Source organism: Leptonychotes weddellii, chromosome 6 (assembly GCF_054177405.1).
Source record: "Leptonychotes weddellii isolate Sample4059 chromosome 6, ASM5417740v2, whole genome shotgun sequence".
Taxonomy (NCBI): Eukaryota; Metazoa; Chordata; class Mammalia; order Carnivora; family Phocidae; genus Leptonychotes; species Leptonychotes weddellii.
Genome location: NC_138374.1, coordinates 27,136,746 through 27,148,187, shown reverse-complemented (window position 1 = coordinate 27,148,187; position 11,442 = coordinate 27,136,746). Strand labels below are relative to the sequence as shown.

At 55.2% G+C, this 11,442-nt stretch overlaps 1 protein-coding gene across 2 annotated transcripts in view; it reads right to left on the bottom strand.

Moving 5' to 3' along the window:
- Positions 1–939: 939 nt before the first annotated feature.
- LOXL4 (lysyl oxidase like 4) overlaps positions 940–11,442 on the bottom strand; it is a 20,101-nt gene continuing 9,598 nt past the window's right edge. For both annotated transcript variants that reach the window (XM_081823683.1, XM_081823684.1), the window contains exons 8-15: positions 11,111–11,265; positions 10,194–10,361; positions 8,982–9,144; positions 6,665–6,908; positions 5,436–5,551; positions 4,602–4,738; positions 4,161–4,272; positions 940–2,053 (exon numbers count right to left, since the gene is read on the bottom strand). In XM_081823683.1, the coding sequence (XP_081679809.1) occupies positions 1,983–2,053; positions 4,161–4,272; positions 4,602–4,738; positions 5,436–5,551; positions 6,665–6,908; positions 8,982–9,144; positions 10,194–10,361; positions 11,111–11,265 (1,166 nt within the window). In that variant the 3' untranslated portion in view covers positions 940–1,982. The remainder of the gene's footprint in view (positions 2,054–4,160; positions 4,273–4,601; positions 4,739–5,435; positions 5,552–6,664; positions 6,909–8,981; positions 9,145–10,193; positions 10,362–11,110; positions 11,266–11,442) is intronic.

Sequence of the window (11,442 nt, the reverse complement as noted above, 5' to 3'; positions counted from 1 at the left end):
TTGAGTTCTAATATGCTCCCCATGGTGTGAAGGTCTTGGTGGAATAGAAATAAATTAAGCTTCTGATTAGTAAGCTGAGGTTCCAAGCCCTTCAGCTTCTGTGAGACCAAAGAACGCCGAAGTGAAAATCTTCCGACATTTTTGGTTCTGTCTGGAATGTTGGTATTCTGTTAACATTCCTCATCTAGTTACAAGTCATGCCAGCCACCGGTCTTCCCATGTCCTTCCCTTTCAACTCGGTGGTGTAACAGCACAGCCCTTGTATAGTTTTTTCCAAGAATTAGAACTGGCTGCACCTATCGAACGTGTGATGTGGGCAGCAAGACTGAGACCAGAGCCAGTGGCTGGCTGCCTGGCCTGCTTTCTCTGGCCCTCTTGGAAACTGGATCCAGGAAGAAGCGGTGGGTAACCTCCAGCCTGAATGTAGTCATCAGTCGCCACACACTCCCCCACGGGTTGCACATTCTTTCACACACCATTAGCTGCATGTTCGAGTATAATGTTGTTACTGTTTGGGCGATGTTTGCTGTGTCCAACAGGAAATCAGTCCTTCCCTTGTTTACCTAAACTGCCATGCCAAGATATAATGCTCCCTTTGCCTAGTGAAGGAGTGGAGAAGAGAGAAGGTAGAAGGAGGAAGAAAGCACGTCTTTGTATTCATAGAGGATAGCTGTGGATCATGTCCCTTTTCACTTCCTAAAGAGGGGATGGCTCTCACAATGTGGGGAGGGGAGTACTATTGTAAATCTGCTCCATCTGCTACCGTTCATTTCAGTTTTGCAGCCTCAGTTATAAAAGTTTACAACCCTTGAACTTTCCTTCTTGCCTCGTCCCTTTCATCCCTTGACCATTCCAACCCATGTTTCAGCGCTGACCCTGGGGAGGGAATTGGGAAGCAGACCATAGGCTAATATCAGAGAAATGTAGTGGGACTGTTGTGAGTATTATGTGTGCCCCACACATCCTAGTCCCCAGCTCAGCATGAGTGGAAGAGGTTAGACTTCGTGTGCTGGGAACTGCAAAGAGCCACAGCCAGTCTTGTCTTTGTAGCTATCCATAGTGAGCAACCTTTATTGGCATTAGGGCGTCAGACCTGTAAAGATCATCTCTTACATGTGTCTAATTTATTCCATGCAAAGTTCACTTCCAGAAACTTAGTTGAGACCTGAAATTTAGGCCAGTCCTGAGATGCACAGTGATCTTGAGGGAGACCGGATTGCCTGCCAGGTGAATGGCATATATATATATTGTTTTCCTTGGCAGAGGTCCTGGCAGGGCTGGGATCCATCCTACTGCAGCAGTCTTTCTGCTTGGCCTTCTCTCGCTGTTCTGTAGGAAGGCCCTATCTGACCACCTCTGCAAATCCTGCCCCTTCTCAAGCACTCAGTAACTGGTGGTGTTGGCCCATCAGGATATAAGGGGATGCCTGAGGCCTATGCTTCTAGGATATTAGAAACACCCACATGTGCAGTAGGATAAAGGTAAAGGCACTAGAGTGGACTCTTAGAATGATGGGTGAGTTCTAAATGAGCACAGTCCAAATGAGGGCCTGGATTCATCAACATCTCTGCCAGTTGTGACTTTGAGCTTCTAGCAGAGTTAATCCTATCTCCTGTGTATGTTTGTCCTTTTGTCCTCTACTCCTCCAAGACATTTGCAAAGCACCATTTAAATGGGGGACTGGGCCATAGTCCATCTCTAAGTAAAGACCCAGTAAAGACTTGTGGAAGACGAGCTCAGCTGAACAAAGCCTGGAGGCCATAGACCATAGACCAAAGGCCCTTAGGGGACAGGCCCAGAGTCCTCCTGAGGGAGCAGTACCATTTTGGTCTGGTGATCTTGCCATCAAAAGGCTTCCTGAGCAGTTCTTGGTACCCCTTGGCACTGGCCCCTTTCCCTATGAGGGCGCTGTGAAGGGCATGGCTCCAATAAGCTGAGGTATCTGGTGTGTGGGCAGCAGCTGGAAGTGTGCAGTCATGGCTTCAGATGAGGTTGTTCCTGAGACGCTGCTCCTGCTCCAGGGAGAGCTCTGCATTGGCGCGGTAGGAATCCCCTGTGGATCAAAGGAGAACGGGTAAGTAGCCAACCCTACCATGCTCTCATCCCCTCCCTGACAGTTTCTCTCTCTCTCTCTCTCTCTCTCTCTCACACACACACACACACTCTCTCTCTCTGCCCCACTCACCTTTTACATTAGGTCAGTCATGGGCATAAACATTTTGTAGAAATAGACCCTGATAACGTAGTTTCAGGGACATCAGGAATAGGCTATTGAGTGGAAAGGGTTGTGCTCATTATTCTTTGCCCACCCTCCATCCCCAGATTCATTCTCTACCCTTCTTTGTTTTCTCTGTGCCCTAGATCACTTCACCCTGGCTTCCTCATCCTCTGGTTTCTGGTTGATTTAGGTCAGTGGGAAGCAACAGCAGGAAATTAGCAGATGGAAGGAGGGAGAGATTGGGGTATTTCTTCCCTTTTCCTGTGGTCATGGCTTCCCATGCCTCCTGCTGCAGTCAGGTTCTCCCTCCAAGCTTGAGCTTTTACCTGCCTCTAGGACACCCTGTACCCCTTCAAGCTAAAAGGCGTTAACACTTTCCCACTCTTGCTTATCTCCAGATGCCTCAACACCCCTCATTTCCTTGGTCCTATTCACACCTCTATAGGTAGTCCTTTCATTAAATAACTTTGCGTTCTCACCTGGTATGTCCTCTGTTTTCTGCAAGGACCCCTACGTTGGTCAGAAGTGTACTGTTTTTCTTTCCTTCCTCACTGCCCCGGATCCCCTGCAGCTTTAGGTTCCAATTTCTGGTATCTCTGATGTTCCTGTCTCATTTCATGGCAGCAAAACCCACTCAGTTACACAATTTTGAATCCTTGGACTATTTCCTCTTTCTCCTCTTACTGTCTTGCATCCATTGGTAGAGTTACCCTTTTGAAAACATGAATCTGATCTTTTTGTCCCCCTTGATTGAAATTTGTCAGTGGTTCCCAGAAGCCCACAGGAGAGTCATTCTCTTAGCAAGAACCATCAGAACCCTCCTTGAAAAGCACTTCAGTGGTTTTGAAGTATATAGTCCCCCATTTTAAAAAAAGAGAAAGACTTCTTCGAGGTTGAGATGTTCCTCAGTCTTACAGCTGGAAAGTGGTGGGCTTGGATTTGGAACCCAATGAAGCCTTTTGGAGCCAAATCCTGTGCTCTTTCTCCTATTCTTCTTTCTTCCCTTACTTCTGCCTCTCCTTTGAAACCCAGTTCAAATGTCGTTTCCTCTGGGAAACCTTGCTAACCTCCAGGTTGTTGCTTTCTCTCAGTGCTTGCTCAGCATTAGTTCATACTGGTTTGGAGTACTCAGTAGTATTGGGGTTATCCATTTGCATGCCTGCTTACCCTATCTATTTGACACTGAGCTCCACATTTTACTCTCATTTATTTTCCTAGTGCCTGGCACAGTATTCGACACAAAAGTAGGTCTTAAATGTTTGTTGACTGAATAAACCAGTCCTGCCCCGCCCCATATGTGCAAAGTGTGGGTGTGAATGCGAACACCCCATAGCAAGTACAGGCATTTCATAACTTTAAAGATAGTGGAGGGACTGCTACCTTTCTTTACAGACAAGTAGGGCAACCACCTCCATACTCTGTCCCCCACTGAATCACTGCTTCTTCCATTGTCCAGTGCTACCAATCCTGCAAATGTCCTGAGCCCTGTTCTCTGTGGCCGCCTTCTTGTGCTCAGTGATCACAGCTGGAGACAGCAACACAGAGCTGGCGGACTTCTTCTGCCTGTGAGGCAGTCAACTTAGACAGGCACGACAAAAGAAGACCATACAAAAGGGAGGGCGAACAATAACAGGACTGGGAAAGAGAAATCCGGACTTGGCTTGAAGTAACAGAAAAGACTCCAGGACAGATGGGAGACAGAGTTTATAATCCAAACAGCCTTACGGACAAAGAGGGGTGTAGCAATTAAGTCGTGACTGGGTGAGGCGGCTGGTGTGACCAGTTGGGTCTAGAAGTGTGCCTATGAAGAGGTCAAGGGAGATTCATCTCTGTCCTATCCCTAGCCTTGCACATCCACCTTCCAGCCACACAGGGGGTACAGGTCGTGTCTCCCAGCTTCCCACGCCCATACACGGCTGGCCCCACAAAGGCTCGCAGTTACCTGTGTGGCAGCTGTGCAGCCAGACCCGGTGCCCGTCATACTTGCAACGGCACCGCATCATGTTGTTCGAGAAATCGGACTCCGCCACCTCGTTTTGGGGGTTCACAACCACCTGGAGTGAGACAAGGGGACAAGTGAAAGCCGGTGACGATCGTGGCTGTGATCATCCTTGACCTTTCACGCAGTCTCACAAAGGGTGTTTATACCCTTCGCTTCCCTAATCCTTCAAGGTGCCCAGAGGGCAGGCGTTAATGTTCCTGTTCTACATTGTCCATTGAATCAAGACTCAAACCCAGGTCCTCGGGATCCTCCTGCAGTGTTCAAGTGCCAGGCCTGTGGGAGACCCTAGCTGTGAAACTCTTCCCTCCTGTGACTGCAGGGAGACTTTTGGAATATCCGCAGGAAATGGAGTTCCTGTGGGGGATCCCCAAGCCCCCTTACCTGGAAGATGTAATTCCCAGGGCCCACATCTGTTATATCCACCCACTGGCAATCGATGTCATGCCGGTAGGTGTCCCAGCAGCCGACAGTCACTCCCTGTTCCCCGAAGTTGGCACATGCATAGCGCTTCTGCAGTCCTGTAAGGAAGGATGCCGACGGTTACTGAGGCAGGGAAGAGGTGCTGGGGATCCAGCACGCCGCCAGGCCCTGCACACCGAATCCTCACACCGGTCATACCCTTATGTGCAATCAGATGAGGGACCCACGGTTCCGCTAGATAACTTGCCTGAGTGTCAGAGCCCGAATTCCTGCTAACCCTGAATCCAGCACGGTAGCAAATCCCATCTGTGACAGAGATGATTTCTCTGGATGCTCTAGTGGAAATTCCTGTTGGCCTAGGAATTATGGGTGGAAGGTTCTAGCCCTACATGCCAATACATTTGTCCGTCCTTCCGACCCTCTGAAGAGTGAGAGTTTGCCACGCCATTCTGAAGGGCTAGGAACTGGGGGAATGCAAACAGGAATCGGACAATCTGTGCCCTCAGAGAACTGAGCCCAAGTGAAACAGGCCTGCAACTCTTCTCCAAAAGCCGAAGTGTTCACCCTTTACAAGTGGTACGACGTGTGCTGGGAATGCAGTGGCAGAGAGACCTTCCACCTAAGACGTCAGAAGGTAAGACACCGATCTTTTTGAAGTGCCTCGGGTGCTGACTGTTGCCAGGCCAGGGTCTCCAGGTGCCTGAGGGGGTCTTCCCCGAGGGCAGACGGGAACCTCACCCTGATGGGGCTGAGGAAGAGAACACCAGGAGGCTATGCTGACGTGGAACCGCATACCTGTGGGGCAGTTTGTGTCCTCCAGGCAGAAGCTGGCCTTGTGCCCCTCGGCCACCTTGGAGCCATTGAGAGTGAGTAGGTCATAGTGGGTGAAGACCTCGATGCTGTGGTAGTGCCTGCAGACGGGGAGAGCTGTCAGCCTGGCAGCCGCAGCAGAGGGTCCTCTCTGGGGGAGTGGGCCAGGGTAGACTGAGGCACCGGGCCCCGTCATTACCCGGGAGGGACGGTATCATCGCGGGGCAGTGCCCTTCTCCCTCTCCAAGCCAGGATTCGTGGGATCCATGGTCTACCTTCCCAGCACCCCCCGCCCAGCAGCAAGGCACAGCCGCCCCCACCTGGTGTGAACCCGGGTGAGAAGGGGAAAGCTAGCCTGCAGGGGGCTGGTGCCTGGCCTTCAGGCCCGACCGGGGGCGGGAGGAAGGGACACCTCCAGGAACGAGCCTCAGGGCCGAGCGGCTAAGGAGGGGTGCTTACTCTGCTCCCTGGGAGCCTGAGACCAAATTGCTACCATTGTTTCCAATCCAGTCCTAATGACAAGTCCGTTCCTGCTACAGGGGAAGGTGCTCATTATCTCAGCAAGGCCAAGTCCCAAGTCACTGCCCGCGCCATTCTGCTTTCCCCACCCATGCTGCGTCCTGAAGGAAAAAACCACCACCTTCCCATTCTGCCTTTGTCACAGGCCTTGTCCCTCCTGTCTGGGCTGGAGACTCCTGATAGGAAAGAATGCCCATTGTCTCCTTTCAGTCCCAGCGTTCCTGCTTTCCTTGCGGGGGGCCTCGCTCTGCGGCTGCAGAAACCGGCAGGTTTCTCTGCAGAGCCAGCATCCTGGATGGGATGTCTGTTTTGGGTTTCCAGGTTTCTAGGAGTCCCCACTTTTTGTGGCTTTTAAAGACAAGGCCTAAGGTCCACCAGAGAGAAATTAATTGTCCCGGATCATTCTAACAGAGAGCAGCTCTGCTGGCAGTGACTGTTCCGCCGGCCGCTGTGGGGGAAATGCACCCTGGGAGCACCGCCCAGGGCGGTACCGTCGGGGCAGGGCTGGGCAGTGGCCCCGGGGTTCCCTACCGGCTCCCGGAGGCAGAGCCGGTGAGGCGTTGAGGAAGGAAGGCTCTCACTCAGAGAGCACACCCCTCCCAGGAAGTGCTCTGGGTCCGGGACAGACCACGCTCGTTTGGTTCCTGGACTCCGCTTTTTGTCCCTCGAGAGCCACGGCGTGGGCAGGCACGAACCTGTGGCACTGGTGCCAAATCCAGCTGTGGCGCCCAGTCTTGGGGCGGAAGTCGGCCCGGCCCAGGTTGTAGATCTGTGAGGAGAAGCGCAGGAGGCGCCGGTGCCCGTAGGGCCAGTCCATGTGGTCGGCGGAGCGGGACAGGCAGTTCTCTTCGTGCGCGCAGTACAGCTGGCTGAGCGGCCGGTCCTCCAAGTAGGCCGTCTCCTGCACCAGCTGGGCGTTCATCACCAGGTCCGGAGCGCCTGCGGCCACAGGCCAAAGCTAGGAAGGCAGCCGCGCTGCTCTCGGGCATTGCGGGACGGGCTTGCCCCGAACCGGGCTCTTTGGGGGAGCTACCAGGAGGGCAGGGCTCTACCCAGAAGAGGAGGGCGGTGTAGGAGTCAGGAGAGGTGAGTTCAAGCAGCTGCCACGCCACGGGTTAGCACGACGGCTTTGGAGCCCGGGCGGCCGGGGCTCAAGTCTTGTGTAGTTTCTGGCCACACCTTTCACTAGCTCTGTGACTTGCTTAACCTTCTGCCTCTCATTTTCCTCAACCATAAGATGGGGATTGTAATAATGCCAATAGCTCCAATACCCGTAACGTGCTCACGTCACTGTCGGGTAAGCACGCAGTTGATGTAAGCTGGTATTTCTTTGTAGAATGCTCCTCAGCTTACAAGCGCCTTTGTGTAGTCTAGCTCACACAGCCCCTCCTAAGCCCCGCTGCGCCAGCTTGGCTTCCTCAGCTCAGTCACTCTCTGGGTCTCAGTTCCTGCCAGGTAGGGGCGCAGAGGGGAGAGTCGGGAGAGTTCATCTCTGAGCCTGCTCCGGAGCTCTGCCGTTCCGGTCCATCCTGCTGCAGTTTTAGGCTTGGCCTCCCCCAGGGTTCCTGTTCTAACCTGACTGCTATCCTGGGTATCCTCACCAGCCCATCCTGTGCGTTCTCCCCTGAGGACATTTCCTGTACTTCCTGTGCGTAAACGTCCACCGTGCTGGAAATGCTGCTCCCTTCCTGTCACAGGGGCTCTCACCCACCTCGGAAGCCACGTGTCTCCCCTCCACTGGGGATCTGCCGCTGTTACCATGTCACATCAGGAGAGAAAAGTTGCCCATTCTCAGGGCTTTTCCTTGCAAAAGCAGGGATGCAGTTCAGATCTTGGTAGAGGCATCAGCGGGGTGAGAGCCTGTGTGCTGAGGATGGGGAGATGGGGCTGCTGGTTAATTTCCGTGGGCGCCAATGAGGGTGGCAGCGGGGGCTGGGCTGGTTGGCCAGAGGATGCCTGGACCGTCACTAAATGCTCCCGAAAGTCCTGTACTTCTTGCTAGGCTATGCTCACCGGCAAACCCTAGAGTTCCTGAGGGAAAGAAGGAGAGCTTCCAGAGAGACAGAGAAGGAGAGAGGGCAAAGAAAAAACGGAATGAGAAAGATCACAGAGGAGAAACAGGGATGGTCACACAGTTGGCAGGTCGCCTGTCTGTGCTCAGCCGTGGCGAAATGTCAGAAGCCTTCAGGAGGACAGCTGCTGCTGCAGGCAGCAGAACAGGGAGGGCTACAAGGGTCCCAGGTGGGGGAGAGACTGGGGAGCAGGCCCCCAACGCGCTGTGAGCCCTGGTGCTGGGAAGGCCCGGGCTGGTGCCACACCCTGCTGGCGACGGTGTGCCGTGAGGACCTAGAGTCTTCTAGGGCACACTGGTCAGAGAGGAGCCCTCGAGCTCACTGACCAAGAGCGAGGATGTCTTGGCATGGAAGCTTGGCTGGGAAGAGGGTCACGTGGCCGCTTGGTGTGGTGCCAGCCGCAGCCTTTGGACTGTATGTAGGATCTCGGCATTGGCCTGGCTGGCAGGTGTCTGCCCCGAGAATCTGGGTGTGTGGGGCGGGCCCGTGCCTCAAAACAGTCTTGTCCTACGGCCTGCTGGGCGAATCCCACAGCGCAGGAAGAGGACACACGGCTGTGGCCTGGTGCATATGTACGTAATTCCCAGAAGAAAAGTCTGTGCTTATGAAGTCCAACACATTCTCTTGTTTTCTCTCCCGTTTTGTTTTTTTTTTCAACTATCAGTCACCACACGGAAAGTGAAAGACATGATTGTGTATCCCCGTGTTTTCTCATATTCCCGGCTTTACTCCTCACCATAACCCCATGAGCCGGGCAGGGCAGGGCTGGGTCCCCAGGTGACGGGTGACTTGGCCACCCACAGCTGGTCATCGGCAGGGCCGCTGCTCCAAGTCCAGCCCTCCTTCCACCGCCCACCCTTCCAGGCCCTCCCCGAGAATGGGAGGTGTGGGCTGGCTCCGCGGGGGGGTGGGGGGCAGCGGCGCCGTGGGCGTTACTCACTGTCCGTGCAGGAGACCCCGGCGGCGAAGCGCCCCGAGCCATGGGAGCAGTGCACCGGCCCGTGCTTCTGACACTGCTGCAGGGCTAGCTCTGGGCCCGAGCAGCGCACGCCGCTCATCACCACGTCTGCGGCCCCCGGCGTCCCCTGCCAGTACCAGGTGTCCTGAGAAAAGAGCCGCCGGCGCCCCGTCAAGGCTGAGGGGTGCTTTGGAGCCATCCCCTCCGACGCCCGTCTGAGCCCCCACCGTGCTGTGCCCAGCCCCGGCTTGAAAGTCTTCAGTGAGGCGACAGTCCCTGCTACTTTGCACCCCTCCGATATCAGAAGTTTCTCGCATGCATTGAGGCAGGGAGATTCTGCCCCCACTGGCCTTGCCCCCACCCTCTCCCACACGGCAGCCCTCAGCTGTTGAAGAGGACGGTCCTGGTCCCTTGCTGCCCACTCGGGCGGCTGCCCCGTCTCTCCAGCTGTGCTTCCTGTAGCCCGGGGGGTCGGGGGTGCTCAAGATTGGGCCCCGTTTCCTAGGCGCAGTGTGCCCAGCATTGTCCCACCAGCCAGGGCGGGCCCAGCAGAAGACGTTGTGCCATCCCAGCCCCGCCACAGCCTTGCGATTTTCTTTCCCGGATCCCTCTTGAATCTACCCACATCTCCCCCAGGACTGCCTCTCGTCTGGGCCACGCCAGCATCATCTCTCAGCTGGGCTACTGCGATGTCAGGTTTCCTGTATTCCTGTTCCTCGTTGTTGCTCGCTGCCCCACAGTGTGCCAGGCAGCACAGAAGAAATGTTTGAAACATCTGCCCTGCAAACGGAACGGTTTGCCTGCCTCTTCCTCCCTGACTCACACGTCACACCCTTGACAGCCCACTCCGGCCCTGGTCCCTGATTTCCCAACGGGGCCAAGCTTCCTTGGGCCACAGGGCCTCCGCGTGGGCTGTTTATCCCCACCCCACCTTGTCGGGTGAGCTTCGAGTCATCTTTCCTAGAGGCGAAAGTGCTTGCCTGTTGTGTGAATGTTTTGTTAACGACCGCCTTCCTCACTTGGCTAACTGTTTCCCGAGGCGGGAGCTATGTCTTGTTCACCACACTGTCCCCGGCCCCCGGCATGATGTTGGCCCCCAGTTTCACTCAGTAACTAATCACTGAATGAATGAATAAATGAATGAAGAGTTAGCCCTTTTAGCACAGGAAGTTTGGAAGCAAGACGGGGACCTACCTTGATCGCGTGGTTGGCAAAACCCAGGCCGAGCTGTCGGCAGGCCACCATGGCTTCGGTGAGCCCCCAGTGGTCACTGCACACGGCCCCCCAGCGTCGGACTCCGTTCACCTCCACCTGCACCTCCACCACACCCTCCTCGGGGCTGCGCCCACCGGCCAAGCGCACCTGCAGCGGTCAGAGGTGTGTGAGGAGCACGGCGGCCTCCAGAGGGCAGGGCTCAGGACTGCCAGCCTGGAGACGGGTCCTGGCTGGCTCACTGGGCAGCCCTGGGCCCGGCTCTCCCCTTCTCTGGCTTCGTCTCCCTCTCTGTTACTTGAGGACATTTTGCTAATAGTCCCTGCTGTCCCTGCCCACCAGAGCAATCTGACTCAAGGTGCCTGCCCCTGGGCCTCCTGCTCTGGGACTTGTGCTCCTCTTACCTGAAATTCTACCATTAACGATGACTTGCCAATTGCAAAGGGCTTTCGTATCTATCGTTGCATTCACAATAACCCTAGGAGACAATTAACCCCAACTGACAGAAGAGAGAGCCAAGCTCAGAGATATGAGCTACTTGCCCACTGTCCACATGATGCAGGACACTTGAACTTGGGCCATCCCACGCAGCCTCACCAGTGACACTCCCCAGCACCAAGAGCCCTGGGGTCCTCTGCCCTAGCCCCCTTCTTTCTCAGCCTTTCTGGGGACCTGAGAGGGTGTAGTGGGAGAATGCATCCACCGGAAGAGTCCCCGTCACCACGGGACATCTCTGAAGGCCAGAACCTGGCCCTGCGGAAATGTGGGCCAGTCCAGGGGAGAGGGCTTTCCAGACTGGCTCTGAGAACCCCCTCTCCACTGGCTCGATGTGATGTCGTGGGGCTCTCTCAGGGCTTCCCAGCCCCCTAGCCTGAGGCCAGGCCCGAATCCGAGCTCACCTGATTCTGGAAGCCCATGTCAGGGACACTGCACCTGACAGCAGCATCATTCTCATGTTGACAACCATTCTGGGACCCTTCCAGGGAGGGGCAGTCACTGAGGGTCTGCTCATAACCCCTGCAGCGCACCTCACTCAGGTGGATGGGTCCCAAGCCTAGCGGGGAGAGGGAGAGGTGCTGTTTAAGGCTCCACCTCTGTAACCTCACACCTGTGGCTTCCCCCCCATAGCCGGGGAGAACTTTCTGTCCTGGGCCTTGGCACCAGGGCCACCAAGGGATGGAGCAGTGGCACCTCCATGGCCTCCTATCCGCCCCCAGGCCTCCTCACTTAC